The sequence below is a fragment of the Micropterus dolomieu genome, linkage group LG21, assembly GCF_021292245.1.
Source record: "Micropterus dolomieu isolate WLL.071019.BEF.003 ecotype Adirondacks linkage group LG21, ASM2129224v1, whole genome shotgun sequence".
NCBI classification, from domain to species: Eukaryota; Metazoa; Chordata; class Actinopteri; order Centrarchiformes; family Centrarchidae; genus Micropterus; species Micropterus dolomieu.
In genome coordinates, this window is record NC_060170.1 from 30936866 (window position 1) to 30964645 (window position 27780).

General features: G+C 42.1%; 1 protein-coding gene across 5 annotated transcripts; it reads right to left on the reverse strand.

Annotated features, from left to right (window-relative positions):
- Positions 1 to 27725, reverse strand: fgfr1a (fibroblast growth factor receptor 1a). 5 transcript variants are annotated; one of them, XM_046034880.1, is made up of 19 exons: positions 27419 to 27725; positions 27053 to 27118; positions 21623 to 21798; positions 14411 to 14653; positions 13846 to 13935; positions 12537 to 12709; positions 10364 to 10487; positions 9337 to 9527; positions 8883 to 9033; positions 5618 to 5814; positions 5104 to 5249; positions 4665 to 4786; positions 4043 to 4153; positions 3133 to 3323; positions 2872 to 2994; positions 2434 to 2504; positions 2190 to 2327; positions 1443 to 1548; positions 1 to 1337 (listed from the first exon to the last, which is right to left on the reverse strand). In XM_046034880.1, the coding sequence occupies exons 3-19, from the start codon at positions 21774 to 21776 to the stop codon at positions 1161 to 1163; spliced, it is 2508 nt and encodes an 835-aa protein (XP_045890836.1). In that variant the 5' UTR covers positions 21777 to 21798; positions 27053 to 27118; positions 27419 to 27725; the 3' UTR covers positions 1 to 1160. The 5 variants fall into 5 exon arrangements, with proteins under 5 accessions (XP_045890836.1, XP_045890838.1, XP_045890835.1 ...); XM_046034882.1 differs by having other exon boundaries at positions 5624 to 5814; positions 21623 to 21803; XM_046034879.1 differs by having other exon boundaries at positions 21623 to 21803.
- Between the last annotated feature and the right edge of the window lie 55 nt (positions 27726 to 27780).

The following is a 27780-nucleotide window of genomic DNA, read 5'->3' on the forward strand; positions in this document are numbered from 1 at the left end:
TTTGTATTTCAATAGCATTTTATTTAATGTAATCCTTTTACGATGACATACGTGTTCTGCGACTCTTCATCAGAAGTTATATGGCAGCAAATGTAAGTCCTGTTAAAGCCTTTACAGTAGAAGACAAGCTCATCACGTGGAAGGCATGCACAGTGGAAGTGCACGATGTTGACTTAAGCAAATGACTCTGGATTTTAACAAGCATGGCGTACAACCACGAATATTTACAGTTGTGACCAACCTTGAAAATGAACAATCTTGAATGATACAAGATTTTTTTTTTTTTTTTTTTTTTAAAAACACACACACACACACACACACACACACACACGCCTCTGATGGAGAGAAACCCCAAACACTGACATTTACTGTACTGCAGGTTGTTTTATGAAAAGCACTTAGAGTTAAAAAATAGAAAACCCAATATATATAGTTCTCCATTGACGATTATGCAGTACATTTAGGGGAATCAAAGCTGTGATTAAAAAAAAAAAAAAAAAAACTGGCCATGTAATCCTCAGCAATTTAAACATATTCTCATGTAACATCTGCCCCTACAGCCTATATTTTTTTTTTTTAAAAATGGATCAAACAAAAAGTATCATTGTACAAAAGAAAATAAATCAATTATGGTAATAAAAATAAGAGTACAATGTAAATATATATTCATATTTATAATTTTCTAACTGTATTTACAAGAGTGAATGATGCAGTGGATCACAGAGCTGCATGTCCCTTGGTCGTATATTCTCTGGATTTGGTCTGAAAAGCAGAATACTGTCCTTCACTACTGATGAAACAACCACGGACATAATCACAGTCTGTCCTTTTGATTCTCATGACCTGTGGAATGCCCAAAGTGGAGAGAAGAGCGGGATTGTGCTCTTTATTTTTCCTGACACTGTGACGAACTGCCACTCCCGTTAAAACAAAGTGCCCCATAAACACCGCCACCACCAAGAACCGGGAAACGGCTTCACTCGTCAGTCCATGTGATCCAACAAGTTCTGCGAGGTGTCTCCAAGCTCCTTTCTCTCAGAGCACCAGTGTTTTGTTTGTTTTTTTTTTTAGCTTCATCTCTGGGAATGTGGGGAAAAGTTCAACCCCATGAGGCAGGGAGCGGAGGAACAGCCCGTGCTTGTCTGAATGGAGATGAGGTATCAGCGTTTCTTAATGGCTGCCCCGTTGGGGTGGGGAGGGAACTTTGGCAGGCAGGGCTCCTCGGCTCCAGCATCATGGGAGAAGACAGAGTCCTCTCCAGAGGAGCAGGTGGAGCTGCGGGTGTCCGGGTAGCTGGGGGAATATTGGTCCAGAGGCACTGACAGCTCCAAATACTCCTGTAGGCAACACGGAGAAGGTGGCAGAGGTTGAATCAACATTTCACTTCCAAAAACAAAAACATTTCTGTTTCTTCCTTGTGTAGTGAGGAGAGGAGGACTGACCTGGTTGGATGTCATGGCCAGGCAGCGATCTAGGTCCTCTACCAGCTGTTTGAATGTGGGTCTTTGAGAGGGCACAGCATGCCAGCAGTCCCTCATCATCATATACCTGCAGAGATCAAGTGATTCACAATTGAGCAGTCCAGATTATCCAACCTTTAAATCTCTGAGCAGTCATTTCTAAAAAAACCTAATTATTTTAAAGTATGTTAAATTCTTGTGAGGAGTGGTCAGAAACATCACATCCAGCTGTAGCTGGAAGCAGACAGACTAAAAACAAAGCTGAACACTTGACCTCTTAGGGTTTTATTTTTTTTTTGTCGTCACTCAAACAACGGCAGAAATAATTATTTCGTTGCCAAGCACCCAGAACTGTTCTGATATACAACATGGGTAATGTAAATATTAATACGGTTTGGGCCAAGCATGAGACACAGCAGTGACTAAGCTTTACTTTGATTCAAAGTGAGAGTGCCTGTTACTTTTAAAATAATTTTCTGTGTGCCCTGTACTTTCAGGTTGTGAACGTACCTCTACAAACGTAACTGTAGAACCTTCGGTTCCATGCGCAATACTTTTGTCTATACTGTATGCATAATCCTACCTTTAAAACAATTCGTATAAAATTACACATTACAATTTCAGAAGTACTGGTTTTAGTAGGTGGGGGTCATTTTCTGAAGATGTTCTTGGGATTGTTGTAGGTTGCATTTAGCTCCTAACTTAAGTTTATGTGTATTGTTTCCTTACAGCTCTTGAGTGCATGTCGTGGGCTTGTCCATACGGTGACCTTCCTTCAGCAGCTTGAACAGCTCTTCCACTGGGACGCCGGGATACGGAGAGCCTCCCAGGGTGAAGATCTCCCAAAGCAGCACCCCAAATGACCAGCTGCAGACAGAAAGACAGGAGAGTCTAGATTTTCTGCACGACTAAATGTTATCCCCTCACATTCCATCGAGACGGAGTTGGAAAAGTAACGACACGTGATACTCACACATCACTTTGGTGTGTGTATATCCGGTCAAACAGAGCCTCGGGCGCCATCCACTTGACTGGTAAACGACCCTGTGGAAAAAGGTATGCCTGTTACCATCTACAGTATTAAGGTGCCCCCCCCAGTCTGCTTTAGCCACAGCGTGATGACATGCGTTTCGACTACAGCCTCACCGCAGCGAACATATTCTGCACTATTTGGTCAGCGGATCAGTTTTAAATATTTCAGGGGAGGTATAGATAAAAATATAAATATTAAGCTCAAAAGGGCTGCACGTGACAGGCTCTTACTGTGGTTAGTGACTAGCATGCCTCTAATACGTGATCATGGTAAACAACTTCACCTTGCTGGGCTTTGCAGCGGAAAACACTCGTGGCCATTCATTCTCCACACGACTATGCAAAAACTCTACATTAAACAAATGATAAAAATACTTACATTGGTGGTCTTCTTATAGTAATCAATGTGGTGGATATCTCTTGCCAGGCCAAAGTCAGCTATTTTCATCACACTGTCCTCTGTTACCAAAACATTTCGAGCGGCAAGATCTCTGTGGATGCACTGCGCAAATAAAAACAGGCATTACCAAAACTGAAAAAAAATCCTGGGAATCCGTGTCAAGAATATTTACAGTCGCTGTTGCGCCACCTGATTCTGTGAGTGTAATATGGGAGGGCTGAGAATGGCTAGTTGGGTTACCTTTTTGGAGGACAAATACTCCATGCCTCGGGCCACTTGGTAAGCACAGGACACCAGGTCTTTGATAGACATGTTCTCGACAGGAACCTGGTCTGGGTTGTAGCAGTACTCCATGCCCGGTGGGCGCCGAGCTCGCAAGTACTCCCGCAAGTTACCCTTGGATGCGTACTCTACTATCACGTACAGAGGACCTAGAAACAATTGGAAGAAAGGCCAGAATACATCATCATAAACTCATCACCATAATATGAGCCCATGCAACATACAATTTTAAAAATCGAAAGACGGGGAGATGGAGAAATGATGGCAGTGCTAAGAAAATTGTCAAAATCATCCTTATGGGAGACATATTAGCAGAAAACATAAAGCACATCACAAAATACTTAAAACCTATACTTGAAATCTATGCTAAGTGTTGGTAGCACAAAAGTAAAAGTCACAAGGACAACAAAATCAATTGGATTCTATCTCTTTGTGAATGAGAATGTGGAAGGTTAAATAATTTAAGATGCTTAGGATTATAGGCAAGTACATTAACATAAACTACACTTAATGGCACAGGTTATAAATACATTACAAATGAATTACTCAGGATACAGATTACTGTCAAACCACTGTCAACTTACAACTGGTAAATAAAGCGGAGTGAACAAATTGCTTTGTGTTTCAGTGCGGAAGCAACAGAGCGATGTGCACTGCAGGGTCATTAGAGGTTAGTTTCCTTTAGTTTTTCGTCAGGGATGATTGGAGAAAAATAGCAGCAGCAGTGGTCGATTCAAACTGCGAGCTTGGAAGCTGGTGTCAGAATCATTTATTCATGCTGTTCTACACAAACCTCTTAAAGAAAGTGTCTGAGGGACAACAGTGTGTGCATGTGTGTGTTGGCCTGAGCAGGTCTGTCTGGTCCTACCATCCTGTGTACAGGCTCCCAGCAGATTAATGATGTTCTTGTGCTTCCCAATGATCTTCATCATCTCCATCTCTGAAATCAGGTCTGACAGGTCTTTCTCTGTGGCGTCAGCTGGAGGGGAAATAAATCAAATCAGGGTAATTAGTCCGTGTTCTGTTGGTGAAAAGCCTCAAAAAGGTCGCTCACAATAATCACCTTGCAAAAGACATTGCAGCTCTTGCAGAGTTAGGCTGGCGTTTGTCTTGGAGAATGCTCCCGGGGGAAAGGCACTTAAAGTACCAGACAATAAATGCTACTTTCCCTACATCCTCACTCCTCCGTGCAGTTTAATGAACACTGTTTTATATGGGATGTCAAGGGTTCTCATAAATTTTTACTCTGCTCTCCCATTTGCACAGTGGCTGGGATCCAATGGCAGATGTCTTAGTATCTCTTCATCACAGTTTTGGTGTTAGAAGTTTCTTGTCCCTGGAGCCTGGACTCTGTAAAGTCTATACACAGTATAGCTTTTCTCTCTCCTCTGCAAATCCATGCCTTACTCTAGCAGATCTCGTTAGTTTCAGTACCAATTCATGCAAGTCTACGGTTTTATGTTAACTTTTAAAAATAATAGCCAACTTACATTTCAACATTTTGACCGCAACCTTGGTCACACGGTTTGGCTTCTCTTTGTCGAGACCCAGCGCCTCTCCCATCACCACCTGACCGAAGCAGCCTTCACCCAGCGGCTTCCCGAGAACAAGTCTGTGAAGAAGACAGAGCAAGTCATTAACAGTCAGTGGAGTTTTAACTCCAAACCTGTATTATGTAGTGTGTGGTAAAGTTTGGCCTTTCATTTTTAATCTTCGGTTACGTATTTAACTTTTTGACAGTCTGCTTTTGAGGTTTAGTTACATGCTGTTGCTCTGTGCAACCACATTGTTGTAGTGCTGTTTAAGTGCCTTAACTTTTCCTTGTGCAGCTGGTCCCTGTCCAAGCAGACTGACCATTTCAAAAGCAACTTCTTTTCAGAAGCTCCCTTTTCCATCCTCTAGGCTGTTGTTGCCCTGTCTAGGACATACCTGTCCCGGAGAAGCTCCCAGCGGGGATCCTGGGGCAGTTCATACTCAGACACCCCTGACAGCATTGGAGATCCACTGGAAGAGAGGCGGGAGGGACGAACCAGCATCACCCCAGAGTGGATGGAGGAGCTAGAGTCCACAGACACCTGAGGTAAGAAAAAAAAATAACCTGAGATTACTCCTCTAATAATGGAACAGACAACAGCAGCAACAGTGACCAAGAGAAAATGAAAACTACACAGTAGGTGCTGAAATTCCTAACGGACCACCGTGTAGAAACCAACCAAACAACTGCGGTGTACCAAGAAATATTCCTCCAGTACTTACCTGATACACAAGACCTCAAGGAGCTACAATGAACCTGAAACCTATTTGAATGCAGGCTTTTAGAATTGTTAGCATACACATAAATTCTGTGTAAATGTATAAGCTTAAAATTATGAAAAATGGCATGTGGAGACACAGAAAGAAGAGATGAAAAGGTATAAATATTCCAAACCCCCTATCTACTTTCTGTTACCTGTCTGCGCAGGGGGATGCTTTTGGCCAGCTTGTGGACCGCCAGCTGACTGTTGAAGTCGCTCTTCTTTGAGGTGGTGCGAATCTTCACAATAATTGCGATGGCAATCATGACAGCGATGAAGAAGAAGCCCACACAGTAGATGACAACCTCCAGGTAGGTGTGGTTGGTTGGAGGATACTGTGAGACAGCTAGATAGTGTGGACGCAGGGTGACAGGGGGGGGGGGGAGCAGGGGATGGGTCGGGTCAGCGGTCATCAATGAAATCAAACTACCACAGAAAGGTCTGACTTAATACACTCAATCACACCAAACATACCCATACTTTAAAACTCAGAGCAACAAAAACAAATTGACCACTCAAACATGCACACATACACAGCTGCCCCGTCTAAAAACCAGAGCCTTTGGACACAGACGGGGCAAAAACTTGTACTGTACCACAATTATCACTTCTTTGAAGCACAGGGTTTCATTCTACATTTTCTTGCTAATGTGAGAAGCACTCAGTCTCTTGGATCAATGATAAATAGTTGGGATGGATTCAAATTCAAAAGTATTGCAAAAGCAAGATATTGACACATAAATCTATATCATTTTGCTGATGTACTAATTAATGGATACACCAGAAGACTAACTGCGTGCAAAGGATCTGACTTTTATACAAAGTATCAACACTTCACACACACAATGTTTCAACACTGCACATCATTTCTACTTCAAACCGTCTAATTCACATTTCATGTCTACCTATGGGTCTAAAAGGCAGGATACCACAAAGCATGAGCTCAATACAGTAAGCTGACTACTTCACTTGATCAATAAAATTCCAATTCTCCATTTGTAATGCAGTTTTAAAAGAGTTGTTTGTGTGTGTTGGTGCTGGCAATACAAGAAAACCATGTTTTTAAGAAAACATACTTATGTACTAAATCCCAAAAAGAAAAAAACCCCACCAAAAACAAACAAATAAAAAACAAACAAACAAAAAAAAACAGCTGTTAAATTATTTTGAAGAATTATTCAAAGAAACTGTCCAATTCAGATCTTGTTTTTTTCCTCCCATTCAGTGAAAAACACCAACGTTTATTCATTCCAATCCTAGGGGTGTAATGGATTTCATATTTTAGTGAAAAAGAGGCATACCTTGGGCTTGGGATGTGGCTTTTTGCACAGAAGCTAGATCTCACAAAGCAGTTCTGAATGCTTGTTCATGAGTGTACCTACAGTAGGGACTAAATCCTGTTGAGGTCATTAATGATGTAATATGATGTTGTAATATTATGATGAACAATGGCTTTTAAATCCATGCAACTACTATCAATCCTGTCTGGTGTAGTGTTAAAAAAACACTACTAAATAAATGAGTGAACATATATGCCAAGCTTAAACTACTTTTTACAGGAGTGGATTCTGTAGTAAATTGCCAAGAGTTATTCTAGTTGACTAAAACGCTGCTCAGGCCCAATCACAGCAAGTATTGCCACTGAAAAATATTAGATATGATATGTTGTTGCCTTATGTTAGTGAGAGATTATCACATACAACAAATGTGTGCTGGAAGCACGACATGTAAAGCGATGCATCCCAAACCAAGGGTGCCACGCTGACTGAAGTGTACCCATACACCCCTAACCAACACCAGCAACACAAGTGAGCTGCACTTGTGTGAAGAGGCTGACTGACAAGCCGCTTGATAATTGGACAAATGCCCATTCCAACCCTCGGGAATGAGACACATCCACTACACCGAGCCAATTATCAGAGCCAGCCGCTGTGCTCACAGCAGGAAATGACATCAGGAATACATGTCATTTGTAGTGCTTGTCAAAGAAAATCAGCTTTACACCAAATCAAATGCAAACACCAGTTAAAGAGCAGAATGGTAGAGACAGTTCAAAGTGAAATCTGATCAGAGCTGCCAAACAACCAGTCTATAAATGTGCAGTTCTACTTGGCTGAGACCATTAATTACACTTCTACGTGATCTTGTTTTTTTAAAAACTACTGTGGATTTCTTTGTCATTGTAGACCATGTAACAGATAGCTCTTGGGTTGTTTGGCATTTGCTGATTTCATTTAAGAGACAGCAGAGCATGGCCCATACTCTCCCATCTAGAGAGTTTAGATGGAGCAGGAGCCATGCCGAGGACAGAGGGAGGGGCAGTTTTAGTACTTGTAACTTGCCCTGGCTTCCTCTCACATTTTTCAACAGAACTAGAGTCGGAAAAGACCCTTTTCTGGCAAATGTGAAGGTGGACAGCCAGGCTAGAGTTAGACAAGGGAAATATAGGAGAGAGACAGAACCACTGATACCTTCAAAAACGGTCAACCATGCAGAGTGATGAGAGAACCCGATAGAATTGCCCGCCAAGCAGGTATACTCCCCAGCGTCATCAAAAGACACATTTCTCAGTTGGAGGACTTCCATTTCCTTGTCCGTGGTGTTAAGGCCAGCGGTCTAGAAAATAACAGAGGAAGCAGACCCAACAAGAGGCCCAAGAGGGGAAAGGGAACCATGAGTAAAGGATTCTGAAAGAGAAAGGGGATGGAGGAGCGTTCTCCTCCTCGATCCAACACCATCTGCCCAAAAAGTACCACCGAGAGCCCCCTGCAGAGGACTCTGTCAGGAAGAGCCCTCCAGTATCTGTTAGTGGAGGAGCTGGTTAGGTTGAGTTTGTGCTGCTGAACCCCACATTGCGCCACCCCATCACCACATCAAATACCTCAGTCTCATCTCTACATGCAAGAGATGGGCAACATGGAAAACTCCACAGCAGAACAGGGCACACTCAAACTCACACTGGCACACTTCTGCAAACTATGTGAACATTAGACAAACAGGAGGTCTGTGAAACTTAGGAAAGCAGAGGAGGACAGCTGGAAAAAAACAAAACAAAAGGAGCAAGAGAGCCTGTGAGCCATGCATGGAGAACTTTGAAGGGCAAGGGAGCGCGAGTAATAGGAAGATGGCAAGAGAGGCCCTTATTAGGAGGGCACAGAACAGGCATGGGGCAGGAATGAGAACGGGCCCAACATAAACCTGAGACTAAACACTTTCAACTGTTCTGCTGGGAATTTTCCATAGCGTCATTTACAGTCAGGAGCACTGAGGCAGGAGAGAGGGAGGGAGAAACGGAGGGAGGGAGGAGAGAAACAGCTGAGGTTATATGGCCCTAGTTATATAGCCCTAGCTTTTCCCAGGTGGTCCTAGATGCGCCTCCACTGTGTCGGTCCTGTACTGCTGCGTGGTGATTACCTGTGGGCTCATATCTGGTGACAGTCAGCCAGGCCGACTGATTGGCCTCTCCTATATAATTGGACACTTTACATATATACTCTCCGCTCTCCTCCTCAGTCACATTGTAGAGGGTCAGCACCTGAGCGTCCGAGCTATTGACCCCAGAATGCTGGAAATAAAAACATGTCATGTGCAACACAGAAATAAAGCAGCAGACACAGGATCAAACTGGAGTAAAGCATTCGGTAAAGGCATCTTTTGATTTGTGTGGGTAATGCTCAGAGTTACAATAGCAAGGATGCACTTTGGATCTCTTTTACAGATAGTACTTGGTATAAAAAATAAAATAAAAACTGACTTAGCAATAGAGGACAATATTTTATCCAAATTCCTCCATTTCCTGTTAAGCATTTAAAAAAAAAAAGATTTTAACTGGCTTGTTGCGGCAGGATTGGTCACAGTAAGCTCCTACCTTGAGGACACGGACATACGGTAAACCATCGGGACCAACTCGGCTCCCGTTGACCTCAATGTGCTTCAGCCACTGGATATGAGGCTGAGGGTCGCTGAACACCTTGCACTCAAACTCCACGTCGCTGCCCACCACTGCGGTGCGATTAGCCGGCAGGCCGGCCTGCAGGATTGGCCTGTGGGGAGAGCGCTCTGCAGCACAACCAAAACATACACAAGTTAGTTTAGAAGTTTGGTGAGCAGTGAGGCGAACACACAATATCAGGACAAACACAGGTGCAATAATTCAAAAGTAAACATGTTGAGGCTTTCTTACTGGAATAGGCCGGAGCAAATAGCAAAAAAGGTCGCCACTATAATTTGATCTGATAGTGTGTTATTTCACAAGTTGCAGACTATTATTACTCATATGGAGAATTAAAGCAGCCTTTTTCTCCAGATAAATGCTGCTTGTGTAATTATAAAGACTTGGCAGCTATAGATGGGCAACCAAGTAAAGTGTCTGGTCTGGAGCGGTTACTGTGAAATAAAATGTTCTTGCGGCTCCATTTTGATGACTGATAAATCTCCAAAGTAAACTTACAAGCCAAGAATGTGGCAGACTGTCAACAGTCCAGGCTTTTCTGACCGAGACGTCTGTGGGGACTTAGCAAGCACTTGAGACAAAAACTCTCCCCTCACTGAAGCGATCTTACTGCTCATCAGAGTCTAGGTCCTTACTGAGGGCAAGCAACACCCAGGGGACAACAGTGACGGAAGAAGTGGGACTGTGATTTGTTGAACCAATGGTGTAAAAGCGAGTCACAGGGCAGGTCCTAGAGGAGCAATCACTTCTCTGCTCCACACGAGTCCATCACTCAGGCCACTCAAGTAAAACGGGCCTAATCTATCCATGGGCTGACAAAAAGACCCAGTTCTATAAGGCTCCAGGACTGTCACTGTGCTTTTGGGATATGGATCACATTTAATGCGTTAATCAGGTACCTGGAATGGTGCATACCAACAACGCGATTACAGTTAACACTTACCGACTACATCTAGCTGGTAGGTGTGATTGATGCTGCCGTGCTGGTTTTCCACCACACAGGTATAGTTTCCCTTGTCAGAGGGTACTACAGATTCCATGATGATGGTCCACACATGGTCACGGACCTAAAGGTTTGGGGGAAAGCCAAGGTTTAGAAAGTACTTCATACCTACAAAAAAAAATCTTTTTTGTCCCCATTCAGAACTTCTGCTCTTAGTGAAATCTTTTGCATTTGTGAGGCTAATTACCAGATATACAGTTTGTTGTATGAGACAGAGCAGGTAAAACTCTAGCTATGGATTTCTTCAATGGCTAAAAAGAAAAAAAAAGATAAAAAACAAAACATCTCTCACTGCATTTTAGTTCCTGTCCACAATATAAATAGCAAGGATAACACTTACTGTTGGACTGTCAGTTCCTCAATTCAGAGCTAAAATGTTTTCAGTCAAATTAAATTAAACATAAATGAGGCCAGTAGGGAGCCAATCAAGGCGTCAGAGATGGAGCTAGACTACAATTCTGCGTTTAAACAGCAAGAACTCATGTTAATTTTTCTCCATCTGCTTTCTCCCAATATGAATTGTCATAGATCAAATTATGTTCATTTTAAAGCAACGGCTAACAAGGTCAATGATGTGTGATGTGATTAGAACACGATAACACACTACTCCTTCTTCCTGTGACACCACCCAGTGTTTTCAACAGCGGATCTCTGTCCTACTTAACAAACGACCATAGGAAAATGTTTTATATACACATCTGCCCCAACCTGTCTTATTAGTGCCAACTGATGTCTGGTTCTTTTTTCCCAAGACATGTTATAGTTTTTCTTCCATAAATCTGCCAAGACCGGCAGTGTGTGATTAACTAACGGACCTCTAAGGCTATGGCAACATCAAACATGCATATACACAGAACGAGCCATACGGTTTCCCTCATTTAGCTAAAAACGTGATGAGAGAGTCCAGCTGCCTGCTGCCAGATGTGTTGCGCTCGGCTTCACGTACATGTGGTCTGCATTATTCCCTCCCTCCCGCACGTCTCGATGCAGACGATATGAACAATAGAAGCCGGGCCATAAAAGCAAGAGTGTGGGAGGGATGAGAGACGTCCCCAGCCGCTGATGCAGACCTTTGCACCTTGACTGAAAAAAACAGCAGCCAGATGGTTAAGTATTCTGCCTGGCTGGGTGGGGGGACGAGGGGAGCAGGCAGCTGAGAGGAAACTCCTAAATGCGCCCCAGCTGGGGACGGAGATGAGCTGGGGAAGCACAAGACAAGGCTATACTAGCCTACACCTTGATGGGAAGAGCAGATGCAGGGAAGGAGGAGGGTTGTTTGCAGTCTCTGCGAACAAGCACATAAATCCCACACCTGTGAGGCAACTGCCACTGAATGTCAACCTTAAAGTTACGTAATGCGCAATATTTACACCCTCCTAATACATATTGACCGTATTCAGATGAACACAATGACAGGATTAAATAACTTCCTTGTGCACAAAAGGAAATAATTAATAGCATTAAACCACCAAACCTTAAAAAACAGATTAATCGTGTTAATCTCGAATGCTTGTGATAACAGGTGTGATCCACAGGCCTCATCCGCCTCTGCCAAGTAAATCGAGAGACCGGAAAATGGTTGTCTTATTAATAATAATAATAATCTAAAAATCTTAATAATAGTTGACTATAATAACCTCTCAGTTTGTCAGCAGTTAGCGTCACATTTGAATACAGCCTGACTGCAAACAGGAAAATGTTGAGCGAAAAGAGGAACCACACCACTAATCATACATCACAGATATACTAGGTATCATGGTTAATTTACTGCTGCGCGGATGTAATTACAGAAAAGACGATGCACTGATACCCAGAATGAGGACAGCCAGTGTTTTCCTTCATGGCTAGGATTGCCCACCTGGAGGTATAATTACTATGGCACAACATTCCTTTTTGAGGCATAGGGTTTCATCTTGCATTGTTTCTCAGGTCAAATGTGAAACTTGCCTCTGCTTTTCACTTGCAGGGGGCGTTTCTTACTCCAGGGGAGGGGGTGGTGATCTCATGTGGAGATGAGATCACTGACACATCTCCACTCGTAGCGAATGAGTTTGGAGTGAGTCAATAAGAAATTCTATGGGGAATAAATTTCCAAAATGTTTTTATTACCAACCTTGAAGCCGCCAATGCGATGGTCTCTCTTGAACTCCTTGCCATTCTTGTACCATTTCAGCGTGGGAGTTGGGTTGCCGCTGGCCTGGCATCGAAACTTCACGGTCTTACTGGCTGGGACAGCGTGAAGCTTTTTCTCCATTTTTTCTGGGTGAGCCCATTGTGGGGCCATGGCTAAAGAATAAAAACAAAAAGAAATATAAGTTAGCAGATGACGAACAAATACAAAGAGTGCAAACATTGTGAGTATTTTCTAAAACTAAATCTCATTTTAAGCTCTTTTTGTAGAGGACATTACATAACGCTCCCTCCTAGAATCGCCACCTTATCATGGGTGACCGAAAGAATGAGATCGCAGATACAACTGGCCGAAATGAGTTTCCTCCATAGGGTGACCTGGCTCACCCTCAGAGATAGGGTAAGGAGCTCAGACATCCGGAGGGAGCTCGGAGTACAGCTCCTGCTCATTTGTGTCAAGAGGAGCCAGCTGAGGTGATTCAGACAACTGAACAGGATGCTTTCCTTGAAAAGGTTTTCAGGGCAAGTCCAACTGGTAGCAGAAACCAGGGTAGACCCAGAACATGCTGGAGAGATTATACATATCTCATCTGGCTTGGGAACACCTCAGGCTTCCCTAGGAGGAGCTGGAAAACATTGCAGGGACAGGTCTACACTACATTGCCACCACAAACAGGCCTCAAACAAGAGGCAGAAAATGGATAGATAGATTACATGAGGCATGTTTACTCAGAAAAGACTTGTTAATTATAGTCACAGGGCTTGGCAGTACTGAATGGGTAACGGTCTTAAATTTCTTTAAATAAAAAAGGAAGAAAAAAAAAAAAGATGTTGTGGCTTCAAGGCCTCAGCTAAGTAAAAGTCATGTTTGGGTAAATTTCAGGGGAGATAAATCTTTGAGTGTCAGAGTACAAACTCAAGGTCGGCATGCTTGCCATGTCTGGCAGCGACTGGATTCTTTGTGGCCAGAGTGGGCAGTAGTAGCCAGATGATGAAGCCGGAGTGTCTTAATTGCTCTACAGACAAATTGGAAGACATCTAAGGTTAACCGCGGTTTGTCACAGTTAGTCACCGCAGGGACATTCCTCATGTAAAAGTTGTCACTGAAGTAGTGAAAACCCTCTGATTCAGAGTGAAAACATTTACCCAAATGTGACCCACACACACGTGGCAGAACCATAACTGAATCATAATGCTCTCAATTCACCGACCATGACCATTACTCACAACCCTGTGACTTTGTGTGAGCGAGTCATGACCATTTGTTACCGTGAAGAGATCAGCACACTTACGCATAAGTTTTTGGCTGCCCAACTGTTTGGCTTCCTCCGATGATGACTCTTCATCTTCATCATCATCCTCAGATGAGGCCAGGGTATCAACTAGTAAAACAGAAAGTAAGGGTGAGGCCAAACACTCACACTGATGCAACATTTTTAAAGACAAAAAAAGAAACCGATTTGGAGCCAAGTAGGAATATTTTACTGTCATCATGTCTTTGAAAATGTACGTATACTGAAGACAATGTGCAGCATGTAAACATTAAGTGATGCAGAGGCTGTACTAGTGGATACACTGTTTTTACAAATCAAGCTAAATTATTTTAAAAAACTGGAATAGTGTTATAAAAGTGACACTGATTCAAGTGTGTTAATGTTGTGCATTGTCAAACCATTTAAAAGTGATACGTTTGAAAAGAAAAAAAAACAGTCAAAATATCCCCACTGTTTGTTTTAGTGATTTTTCCTTAATGACATTTTCATTTACTTTTACACTAAAGAACTACTAAGTGATAAAAATTACAACAACAGACATTAAAGACAAACTCATTCATCTGCACTCTTTTTATGACTTCACCTGTGACGTTGAAGTAGACGCTGTGGTTGCCAAAGGTGGTGCATGTGTACAGACCAGAGTCCGTCAGCTCCACTGCCTCGATCTCCAGCTGGCCGTTGCGGATGTGCGTGTGTTCTCCATCCACTACTGCCACGTGGTCTTTGGTCCAGTTGACAGCATGGAGGGAGCCGCTGGCAGAGCAACTTAGATCCAGACGATCCCCGGGGTAGAGTGTGAACAGCTCGCCCTGCGTTTCAACAGAGACTGCAAAGGGAAATAGTAGGACATGGTTTGACTTAGAGTAATAATAATAATCTTTATTTGTAGAGCACTTTTCAAATAACAAGTTACGAAAGTGCTTTAACAAGTGTAAAGACAATAATACCCAAAATACAATAATACAAAAACAATAAAAGATAAAAGCATGAAAACATTGAAAAGGCTAAAATACACGTTTAAGATAAATATAAAATTAGTAAAATAGGATAAAATAAAAAGGGATAACGTGCTGGTGCGTATGGGACTAAAAGTTCAGAAATATAACAAGGCGAGAGGCCATGAAGAGCTTTAAAAGTGATCAATAGAATTTTAAAGTCAATTCTAAAACATACTGGGAGCCAGTGTAATGAAGCTAAAATAGGAGTAATGTGGTCATATTTCTTTGTTCTGGTTAAAAGCCTGGCAGCTGAGTTCTGGACAGTCTGGAGTCGATCAGTAGATTTTTGGGTTAAACAGGTGAAAAGGCTGTTGCAATAATCCAGGCGTGATGAGATGAAGGTGTGTAAAATGGTCTCGGTGTCCTTAAAAGTTAACATAGATCGAATTTTTGCTATATTTCTAAGTTGATAAAAACATGATTGAACAAGCTTTGTGGTGTGCTGCTCGAAATTTAAATTACTATCAAACCAAACACCAAGGTTCTTTGCCACAGGCAAGTAATAGTACTAGGATGTTTATCACTCAGTGACTTCATGTAATTACAAACAAAATTATGGCTCCATGACACATAAAAAACATTAACATCTTTGGCACATATGAACTATACAAGACATTGTGCAAGTCATTCACAATAGGATAAGTACCAGGACTGTTTCTACTCAAATAAACATCACAATATTTCTGACTAAATAATAAAATAGTAACTGAAGGGGAACGGGAGTGTCTAAAATGTTCAGAGAGCTCTCACACAAAAACGGGCTGCGTCTGTACAGTGGACACATCAAAAAGTACTTCAAATATAAAACAGAGTCCAAGAGACAACAGAAAAGTCCTTCCTTTATTTCTTCTCGGTGAAACTGCCCGCCTAACCTCTCCCTCAAATTAAATCATATCTCAAATTAGTTAAGGGCCTATCGTCAGGCAGGCAGGGAGCTACTTGGGAAAGGAAGGTGAAATCCAATTAGACGATCGAAGAGAGGGGAGGCGTCACGAAGCGAGACACCTGAGCCCCCCAGTCCGCAAGGAGGAGGGGGGTAACCAGATTATTGTGACACGTTGTCCGTCACAAAAGGTGTTGTGCGTCTAGTTACAAAAGGTAAAGATCGCCACTGGCCAACTTGCTTGACATTCTTGATCCAGGATCACGTCCAGGCCAAAAAGGCACGCATGGTTCCAATTAGCATCCTGATTCTGAGTTTGTGGTTCATCTGCTGATTATTTTCTTGATTTATCGTCGTCTACAAAAAATGGCAACAAATGTGTGAAAAATATGAGACACAATTTCCCAGAGCCCAAAATGACATCATCAAATGTCTTGTTTTGTTCAGTTCAAAATATAAAGAGATTTAGTTTGCAATGATATGAAAGGCAAGCCGGGACAAGCAGGAAATCAAGTTTAGCACTGGAAAATTTACTCAAACACTTAATCAAATATCCAAAATAATTTTTTATATAGACTAACTGATTAATTAACCAACGGTTTCAGCGTTAATTGACATAAGGTTGACCAGATGAGAAAAAGTGAAATTTGGGACACCACTAGGAAGTCACCTGTCAGTCATTGGGTATGTAACAGTGGGTAAATCATGACCCGTTACATAAAATGGATTTTATTTTGTTAATTTCATCAGTGCGGTGCCTGTCACATCCGTCTGTCAGGTATCTCTCCTCCATGGCCGCCTGCAGCTACACTTCCCCCCCGTCCTTATGACTGTAATTTCTACTAACTTCATCTACACTAGAAATCGCCACAAAAGTAACACACATGCTCTTTCCCTCTTTTTGATAACAACAATGTCCATCATACCCTGTAGGCACTGCTGTAGCCCGAGAACCACACAACAATCTCTCTTTTTTATTAGATAGATAATCAAAACTCATGTTTAGTCTAATTTTCGTTACAAACACTAAAGTTTCTGGACGTCTGGTCACCCTAGTTGACACAGCTCTGTTGTTTCAGCCAGGTAGCACTACAAAGTAATCCCTGTGGCGGCACTATAATGTAAAGTCTGAGTCATTTCACTTATTCTCCTTTCCCATTTCCTACAAAGTCCCTTCAGCATTTCAACAAGAAAAACTGAACTAGATAATCAAATGCCACAGAAGTAGGCGATCCCTCAAGATGAGATTACTCTGAACTTTTCTCTAAGCACACTGTGCCGTCACAACAACAGGAAGCACATCTATACAGCAGAACCTCAGGACAACATCAGCAAGCCTGACAAATCCCTCCCACCATTACAACAAAAGCCTCCAAACAATAAAAAGGGAAAGAGGGAGCGGGGAGAGCAAGCCGGTGAGCATGTGCACAAGAGCGAGCGAGAGAGGGCCTGCAGCGGCAGGTTCTAGTACCAGTTGCTATGGTGACCCCACTCGGGCCTAGTAAAGGTATTTCCTGGATCACATGTGTCTGACAGGCCCTTAATCCCAGCAGGAAAGGGGGCCAGGGGGTAGGATCAACTTTCTCCTCAAAAAACAAAACCAAAGGGGGGAAAAGCAGAAGAGGCATTTAGTGATGGGCCACTAGAGCGATCAAACCTGCACATAGCCTTAAACGCATGGTTTCTGTGCTGTGTGTGTTCGGGGTGTGCGTGTGTGTGGGGGGTCTGTCTCTGCCCTGTAAATGGAGATGCCACTGATAAGACTGTGTCAACATCCCAGCTGTTAATCTGGCAGCAGACATCATAAAAACGCCCATAAAAAGCTGTAAAATTTGCTTGTTGCTTTAATGTAGGCCACAGCCAGGACCATTTGTGCTTCTGTGACAACATACTTAAAAAAAAAAAATGAGGAGAAATATATAACCGTAGTGTAACCAACATGTAGTCAAATCAGCCATATATAAAACTGTTGGAAATCCCATACCCTAGTTTACCCAGCAAGAGAGCTGTGCGGTCTTCTGTTGTCATCTTTCAATTGTTCGTGAACCATTTATTTGTGTGGGGTCTATGTTTTTATGTTTTATTCCTTGTGCTGAATTAAAAAAAACAAACAAACAATAAAATAAAAAACTGTTATATAAATTAAATGGATTGAAAATAAAAAAGACGGAGCAACTATGTTTCCGATGAACTCAGCGCAGAAATATGATGCTAACAAATACCAACACACTTGCATCACTCACAGTAAATTTATTTTCAACTCTTCACACTGAGGTAAGAGCCAACTTTCCTTTGAATTCCAGCATGTTTCATCTAAATTAATCCTCCTGCCGCTATGATTGGATTAAAATGGATTAAGGACCAAATTTTCAGAAAGCAACCCATCTGGAATGGTCTCTCATGTGTTTTTGGGAAAAATTGATTGACGTAGTTTAAAATCAGCCTAATTACATAAATCATGAAAGGGATTTTGTGAAGCATTGAGAGGTTTTAAACTAGGGGTGTGTGGCGGGTAGCAGCGCACAAGTCTGTAAATACACGACTAACTAAAAAGGAAGAGTTGGCGCCAGTCTATGGAACCTTTTCTGGCTACGAGATAGGAAGCAATATGCCGCGTGAATGACTTCTGGGATTTCCTGCTCTCACTGGAGTGATGGTTGAATGCAGTGCAGTCGGGCTGGTCAATGCTCTGTGGTGGCTATGGCGAGTTTCCCCTGCTGATTTGACCGCAGCAGAGCAAAAGGGGTGGGTGACGTGTAGAGGGGATTGATAAGAGACAAAAGGCTTGGACTAGCAGGAAGCAAGAGAATGGGACAATGCCTATTAGCAAGCCCAAAAAAATTCACTGAGCGAGTGTCCCTCCTGAAAGCACTCCAGTGGAGGACCTTTTCATTCCTAAATGAGTCACTGACAATCAGCAGGGATTAACACTTGGGAGCTACAAGGATTGCTGTGCAGTGCAAAGTTGTTTCAGTGTCATTCAGACGAGTTTAGCTACATTTACTCTTACATTATGGCGTTAATGGACAAACACAGGAAAACCAGGACTTCTTCAAAAGAGTGAAACTGCATGTGGAGCTAGTTCCATCACTGCCTGATTTATTAAGTAATTATCAGGATAACTGATTAACCATTTTATTGTTTGTGAGCTGCGCATGGTTGCTTAAGGGCAGAGCTTTACATTTCATGCATCAAACTGCATCAGAAAGCTTCTTTTCAAGAGTAAGACTACTAACATTTCAACTGCTTTAAAAATTCTGCACATATTTAGCTTTGACATCAAGTTCACTGCCCAACCTCTAATAAAATAAAAATAGTTCTCCATATTTGACTTACTGTTCCACCCTTTTTTGAATTTAAACTCACACAAATCAACACACCGGTGAAAATACAGAACGGACCAAAAGGGAAATCTGCATGTTTAGATCTTTTGTTTCTATGACCACATTCACAACAGAAATTTGTATCTCAGCTCCTGTGTGTGCTGTACAGAAGCAGATCCTTTGCGACAAAACATACCAAGTGAAAGTGGGATGTATGTGGAAGCCCTTGACGTTGTAGCCATCTGACAACAAAAACTTATTGTTCCTCTGTCTTCAGCTGAATATGCGTGATGTGATGAAAGCTTTATTGTCATATTATTTTATCTTTGCATGAAACTGCTTGCCTTTAAACCATTTGTCTGTCATCTTCTCTGCTCATCTTTACATTGTAGCTGCTGCTTTGAACGGTGTATTAAAGGTTTTGTTAATTTATTTATCTCTGCACAGAGCCACACTGCTGCGACTTGTGCAATGTTCATATCAATCACATCTGTGTACACGCAGGCACACACTTATTTTTCGACCTCTTGTGTTGTCTTTTATCTGGAGCTGCTGTAACAAGTGAATTTCCCCAGTGTGGGTTCAACAAAGTCCATCTTATCTTTATGGAGCACCATTTCAATATTCTAAAAAAAAAAAAGTTTCAACAGTTTTGCATTAATTCATAGGCTTTATACTAAACAATAAGGCTCAGAAGTTCATTGTGTCACCATCACAACATAATTCCGCTGACAGATAATGAGCAATGGTTGGTTTTACTTGAGTGGAAATGAATGCTGACAGTGAATAAATCTATTTAATTTGGTGTTATCCTTTAAGTCAGTTCACATGTTTTTCCGCTCTCGAGCGTCAGCAGAGCCATGCTCCTCTGGGCCCCCCCATCACTGTCTGAAAAGAGTCTTTCTCAGGACTGTGGCAGCTCCAGATTTTAAGATCGCGCCACTGAAGGGCCAGTGGCTCATCTACTTTGACTGGCAGCAGAGCATCGAGTCAAACAAATCCTCTGGGAAAGTCGTATAAATAACTTTCTGACTTTTCACTGTCACAACCCCACAAAAAAAAAAGCCAAACAACACAATCAAGTTTCTGACCAATCAAGAATGACCAAACTGAGAAAATATTCACAGGGCTGTAATGGTTTGAATGGCTGTCCATGTGGCCCTTGAAGAAATTCAATGAAATGAATTTGTTCATTGAATATTCCCTTCTTGAGTGAAGACACACACACACACACACACACACACACACACCAAAAAGCCCTAAGACAAACAAAGAAGCATGCATAAAACATGACCACTTCCATATAACCATTTTGTTTCCCCAAATAAGACAAAAGGAATGCAACCAAATGCTTCTGCTGCGACTGTTTGTCGACAGCTGAAGCCATCCGTCACCCAGCAGGGAAGCAGGGGTGGTGGTGGTGGGGGGGAGTGAAGCATTCCCAAGCAAAAAGCCAGTGGGGGAGCAGGAGAAAAAGCACAGAGGCACATAGATAGTACCTGGCCATTTGGTGATGAAGAACTGGGCGGAGTGCAAATGCATCAGACTTCCCCCCGCCCTGCTGGAAATTTATGGCTCACCTTAGAAGACAGTCTCCTCAGAAACTCAATCCTTGAGGATAAGGGAGGGCTCAAAGTAGCAGCTTCTTTTTTTTCCCCCTCAAAAAAAGCTGGCTAATTTATAGTTTCCCTGACAGTTAACTCCTCTCTCAGTGACAACAAATACCTTTTCATTACAAAAGGAGGAGAGGAGCAGGGACTGCGAGGTAGCGGGGCTGCCCTACGGCTACACATGGGAGTCATTTACTCCTCCCTGTCCCACTGTTGGCTTAAACACAGCCGCGCCAGGTTTATTTTAGGGCTTACAGCCCAAGAGAGACCCTCTTGCTTAATTACTCTAATTATAATGCTGGGCTTTATCATATTATTTTGCTGCTCACCACTTCCGACTGCAGAGCGTAAACATCCAAACCCCATCTACCCACAAGTCCAGGCAGCTATTACACTCCTGGACTGTATCCAAGAGACACATTTTTAAGGATTCGATTTCAGTGCCTCTTTCCCCTTTTCAGAACTTGACTTGTGCAACAGCCAGACCGGGGCAAATTCTTTGTAGGAAGTCTTCAAGTTGTACCGTCCAGTTTAAAAAAAAAAATTAAAAAACTTTAAAAAAAAAAGTCATTATTCTAGTTCAGTGAGTAAGATATGTTGGGAACCCATTTCTAATGAGCTAAGCACGTGAATTGTTTTAGTTAGCCAGGAAACACAGAAACGATGTTACTAATAAAAAGAAACACAGTTGTGCTACATCTGACGACGCAGTAAAGCGCATTCGAAGAACAGACTCAGGCAAATGGGGGTGGTGGAGGAAACACTGACGCTACAAAAAGGACAGACTTCACCAAAGCCTGGAGTGTGTTAGGGTTTCATTCCTGTACTAACAACAAAGCTTTGATTTTCAAGACAGGAGTCAAGATAAGTCAGACTTTCAAAGTTCATTGGTTCAAACTATTACATGATGTTACTAAAGGTAAAAAAAAAAGCAGCGTACAAATTAAGTCAGAGTAGCTTTAAGTTATCAAGCCATCTTACCTTCATCAGTGTTGGCAGGCCGGCACTGGGTCCTTAAAACTTGGGCGAATAAAGCCAGAAACAGAAGTATACTTGGCCTCATCAGCATCCTGCTGAAGGAGCTACAACAGTTGGCTTCTCTGCGACTGGAACTCCATTCAGACCTTTGGGGCATCAGCAGCGGGTCATTCACAGTGCTAAACTAAAAAGAAATAAAAGACATTAATGACCACGTGATCAAGCTTTCAAAAGGTGCATTATAAGTAAGAAAAACAACAACTCTAAACATCAATTCAGGGTACAAGTATGTAATTAACATTTGCTTGGATTGTGCTGGAGGAAAATAAACTTTGATATATCCAAGAATGAAATGGCAGTTCTGTGGCTCTTCAAAATGGAAACAAAGCAGTAGAATAAAACTCTCTGTGGTAGTGTTCATTTTTACAAATAGTAAATAAGAAGAATATTCTGTATGTCTACAAAAGGTTCAAGGTAGGTACTTCAGCATTCAGCCCTGCTTGTACAAAAACACTGATAAGAACCAGCAGCGCACCAGGCACGCTCCGATAGCTCAAGCAAACAAACCGCGGACAGTCTCGCCCACTTTAAGTGTTTCGTTTTCAAAACTTAAAAGTAACTACTCAAGTCTGCGCACATGACAATTTCGTATCCAGTTTTTGTTTTTGCTGCTGGGGTTAAAGAATGTACAGTACCGTCCAAAATAGGGTCACAGTGCAGTGGGTGACCCTCGCATGAACATCTGCTTGCATCATCACCTCTGCAGCATCTGGCCACAGAGATTAACACTTGCCCCTAACCCCCTTGAGGAATTTGTTTTAGACCCAGAAAACAAAAAACTACAGCCTGTTACGTGACACCGTTGTAGAGAGAGACCGCTGGGCCCATCGTTTCCACGCTGAGAGATCTATCACCTAACAGTTGGTTTTGGTCCCCAAGGCCAAACTGACCCCCTGCAACCATTTGCTCCACTAACTTGTAAAGATGAGTCGAACAAATCAGTTTTTATTTTTCACTCTTATCAAGCCAATTAGGACAATAAAAATTAATGGAGACAGAAATCTAACAGCATCACATCTGCGTCACATAAACCACCACTTGGTTGACATTTTCACACAAAGTCATGTTCAGATGCAGCTGTGGTTTCCTTTAAGAGGTAATCGCTTGTGCGAGTGTTCATCACTGAGACACTCATTGTGTTCTCCTCAAAACCAATTCGATTTCACTTTCCAAGAATGGCCTAGTGTTCCAGCAGCTGAGCCGGGTCAGGGGGGTCCGAGGGGGATAAAGAAGCGTGGTCATCGCGGCTCCGTAAGCAGTGAGTCAGTGTTTGGGAAGGCTCCAAGAGAGAGTGCTTCTGCTGCCAGACAGAAGGAACCGCCAAGAGCAGCCGACCACGTTCTCTTGGCCCGCGTCACTGAGACAACCGTCAATAATCGAAAGAGGAGGAAGTAGCTTCTTCAAAGTATGACACAAAGCTTTGTCATTCTCCGCTCCCATGGGAGCAGGAGTTAAACATACAGTGTGTCTTACTATCCACACAAAGGGAACACTCATCCTGGATTTGCGAGTAACTCTGAACAGAGGCTGGCCGATACAGAAATGACAGTACATAAAAATTACAGGCTGCATATTTGAACCCTGTCTTTTATTTCCATTATAAGCTTATTGTAAATATATAAAATTGGTATGTACATTGGCCGATATGGATCAATCAATTGCCGTGCAGAAATACCAAAGTAAGTTTTAGGTAATTTAGAGACAGTGAAGTCATTACATAGTTTGTGTAAAACGTCACGTTCAGCATGTCTAATGGTTACACTTGCATTAAAACACAAATTAAAAGGATCTGTATGGAGGATTGTTGTTTATGTTTTAGTTCTTGGTCGAAGCCAAAACCGAATACAGTGAAAAACTTAATACTGAATAAGGTTCTTCACATTTTGACTTTTTTTTTTACTATTGCATAAATTCAATCAGTCAAAATGTGCTTTTTACTTAGCGTTTCCCACAGGTTTTGGAGAGACTATGGTGGGTGGGTCTGAGGCCCGAGAGGGTCCGGTAAAATAAATTACATTTACTTTTAATGGACACATGTAATATGTTTTATACTTTCTGTGAATATAATCCAATTAATCTTATTTCCATAGTGTATAGACACCTTATTTTGAAAACTGGACGTTGACACACGTGTATCCTCGTGCTAAATTCATTCAAGTCTGACACAATTTGAAAAATAATGTATGTGGTTCTCGTACGGCGTAACATGAAGACTTCACGGCCTCTCTTCAGGTCGGACTCTCATACTGCAACACTTGTCTTTATAAGAGAGAGAAGGACAGGATATAGTCGCTAACCTGCCTGTGAGATCGCTCTGGTCCGGTTCAGTGGACTTACCATAAAGGCTTGAATACGTGTGCACTTTAAAATGTAGGTGCGGCCAGCTTAAATGAATGACAGAAACACTCAAAGCGGGTCAGACCGTTTGTTGCCTTTTCTAAGAAGTCAGCCACAGATGGAGTGGATGTGCTAGGAGACATTTCAGCAGAACAGTGTCTGCAAACAGCGATTTTTTCGTCTTTCTCAGACACTTTAAAAGGCTTCCACACTGCTGACATGTCAACGTAATTGTTCGGTAAAATTTATTCGGTCTTTCTTGCCATTTTCTGCCGATTAATTTCGGTTGCTGAACATTCGGTGCATCCCTAATATGTTAATATAAAAATGATTTTAAACCATCAGCCGATATCGCCTTATTAGAGGTTTGAAACTCCCAAATATCACCATCAATATTGGCCTCAAAAATCCAGCATCTGTATTTATTATGTACAGTAATTTAATTTTATCTATTAATGTTTACTTTGAAAACTTTTTACCTTCAATTCCTTCCTATGGACATATATTTTTGCACAAGTCTGACACAAATTTAAAGGATCCCTGAAAAATAATATTTGTATTCTTAAATACATTTGGCAGGTGATAAACTCTCAGAAATATCATTACTCAAAACATTCTGTAGTATTTGTTCACTAAAGTAATGACAGCAGTCAACTTGGACTTGAGGTCATTTACAAGTCACTGATGATCACAAATCAAGCAAAACTGAAGTCCCAGATGGACAAAGCCTGTTCAAAGCAAGTTCTACTTTTCCTTCCCCGTTTCAAAAGTGGCCAAATCATTAAGGAAACATTTCTGATTGACAGAAATGACACAAGAGATTAAAATGAAAACAAATTACACCGCAACACATCTCACACCTGTGAGCTCTCCAAAATGACGGTCCACTACTGTGGCCTCTAATCAACTAAAACATATGTGCTGGCTCTGGTGGATTCGCTTCAAACTGAACCAGACTTGTGTAGTGACAAGCTGACTGGAGGGCAAGTATAAACCCCTAGGCAGTGGTAGACTGAAATACAGACACCAACACCTCTCCATACAGTTGGTTTTGCATTGCACCTTTTAGTGCTCAACCCTGTTTTTTCCCCCCCACTTTCAAAACCTTTTCATTTTGGAGTCTTACATTTTTGCTAATCCAAAAATTGTTGTTTTTCCACATTGTTCAGGAAGCAGTTTTGAAATAAAAATTGATTAAAAACCCCAGAATGATCCATGGCTCTTTATCAGTGGTTAGAAACTTGCATTTGAAAAAGAGTGAAGACATTTTGCTGCATTACGAAACCACGTGTTGGTAAAGTCCTACTTGTTTTTGTAAAGCTCTTGAGAGATTGTAACACTTGAACGCTGGAAATCTGGCAAATAAAAAGGGGTTAAACTAAACAGATTAGAACACGCAAGACACATTTAGCTTCTCTCATTATACAAAGACAAAAGGTTACAGGCCTGACCCATAACACGGCCTGCACCATAATTACTGTTCACTGCCATCCATGCATAAAATTCCTCCGCTCCCAAATTCTGGAGCCCCCTCCCCTTCGCCAGCCCCCCCTTCTTAGTTAAACTCTGCACTCCCAGCCAGCAACAGGCCAGTCTGCACACGGCTGCAGTTCAGCAGACATAAGAGCATCAGACCATTTCCCTAAGGCTACTGTTTTCACAAAAACAGACACTTCTGTTTTTTTTCTTCTGCAGCCTCACAATCTGAATCAGTGGTCCGCCACCAGTGTGCCACGGAGGGAGATCAGGTGTCCTGAGCTTACCCTCAAATTTAGAGATGTTTAATGTCAAGCCATCTGACACTAGGCCATTTGGGTGACACTTAAATCCAAAGTGCTGTTCATACTTTCAGTCCTTTTCAGTTTGTATGAATGAGTGAGTATCTATTCTCAAGGGAGGTTAAACCATGAAACACAACCTCTTATCCATTTGCTACTAACGTGCACGGTGAGTTAAATCAGCCTGAAACATCCCAAAAACAGAAATATAGACGCACCATTAATCAGACGAAATCCTAAACCTCTGAACCGTAGGATGAGTGACTTGTGAGGAGACTTTTAATTCCACGCCACGTTTCTTGATGGATATATAGTTACAGTAAATACAATCATACAGCTCAATTCACGATAATTCTGCGTCAAGGGAGCAACCGAGTAAATTAAAGGGCAGGACTGTTCCTCACTTCCCATTACAAGGTGCAGGAGAAAACTCTCTTTTGTCCTGGTGAACTCCCTGTGGACATGCTGCTTTCCCAAAACCATCCGTCTTCCTCTTCCTTTATATCATAACACAACATAACGTCAGACTGGCCTCTTGAGAATATAAAGATGCAACTTGACTGCATTTCAGATTAAAGTCATTTTTTCCCCCATGATTTGAAAGAAAGAAACACATGTTATGAACTGAACTTTACTGGTTATGTTTGATAGTTTTGTCTGAGCCTGAGACATAAATGATGTGGTGCCATCGACCAGGATCAGATATGCAGAGATTGATAGCACCACTGCAAACATATACCAGCTCAGAAAGTTGGCCATGAGGCCAAACTCCACTGCCATGTGCAGTGTAAAACACTTTCTGCCTAGACTTTTACCTTTGATACAGCCAGTATTTCTCCAAGAAATGATCTAATCTGATTAAAGGCGCCTGCTGTGACTTAAAATAGAAACCCAAATCAGTTTTTTTTTGCAGGACTGCAGGCAACATTTTGAGCCTTGTGCTTTAACTTTAACCGTTTGTTCCCTTTCATTTTCAAGCATGGAGGAGACAGGTGTTACCCTAAAAGTGCCTCAACAAAGCAGCATACTGTTTACCTACTAATATGACTTATTTCCAGCGCACAAAGATAGTTTCTTTAGAGAAACAGGTGGTTTAAATGCAATGCACTGATGAATAACAGCGCCCTTTTTAAGACAAGAGGTTTATCAATAAAATCAAACCTTTACAATGGGGGGGAATCGACAGCTTATCCCGTTTAACACACAGCAAAAGTGAAGCTAAATCAAAGAGTGGAGGAATAATAAGACACCAACTCACCTTCCTGGCGGGGGGCTGCGAAACAGCCAGTGTTGCTCAGATCAGGAAGACTCCTCTGAGCCGAGGCTGGATGCAGAAAAACGTCCCGGAAAAAAAAAAAAGATATCCCCAGTAAATCCAGATTTAAACGTGTGGCCAGTTAAACGAAGCTCACTCACTCCAAACTATCAAAGTTTGCGCATGTTTTTGCCAAACTTGTGCGACAGAAGGAAAGAATGTGCGTGCGTGCTCCAATCCCCACAACCACGAAAAACCCAAAATAATCAATAAAGCAGGGGGGGGAAAAGCCTCCAGATTTAAATGTTAAGCTTGCTTTTTCTGAAACATTACCGTCGGGTTCTTTGCGACAGGTTTCTTTTATCCTACCTAGCTAACCTGGAGCGATCCGACTGCAGCCTACGCGCTGGTTTAGTTGGTCCCTTTATCCCAAAGCGTTTCGCTCGCGTCCCCTCACCTCCGAAAAACTGTGTCCTAAAGTTGCTCAACTCGCGCTAACAAAACGTCCGAGAACGAAATGTCGTTCGCTGTTATATTCTTACACCAAAAAGTGGTACTTGAATGAATCCTATTAAGAGTTTTGACCGTTCCTGACGGAGAAATACTGTTAAACAACGAGAGTCCGGGTTGCTCCAAACCTCCCCCCTTAAATCTGAGACTATGCGCATCCTCCGGACCTGTGTCAAGACGGAGGCAGGAACACGGACAACTTCCGGTCTCTTAATAGGCAG

Coding starts and splice junctions, on each gene's coding strand:
- fgfr1a (XM_046034880.1), bottom strand. CDS start 21,776: ATGCCCCAAAGGTCTGAATGGAGTTCCAGTCGCAGAGAAGCCAACTGT. Junction 13,936..14,410: donor CGTCTACTTCAACGTCACAG/GTGAAGTCATAA, acceptor CTGTTTTACTAG/TTGATACCCTGGCCTCATCT. Junction 3,324..4,042: donor GGGAGCCTGTACACAGGATG/GTAGGACCAGAC, acceptor AATTGTTTCTAG/GTCCTCTGTACGTGATAGTA.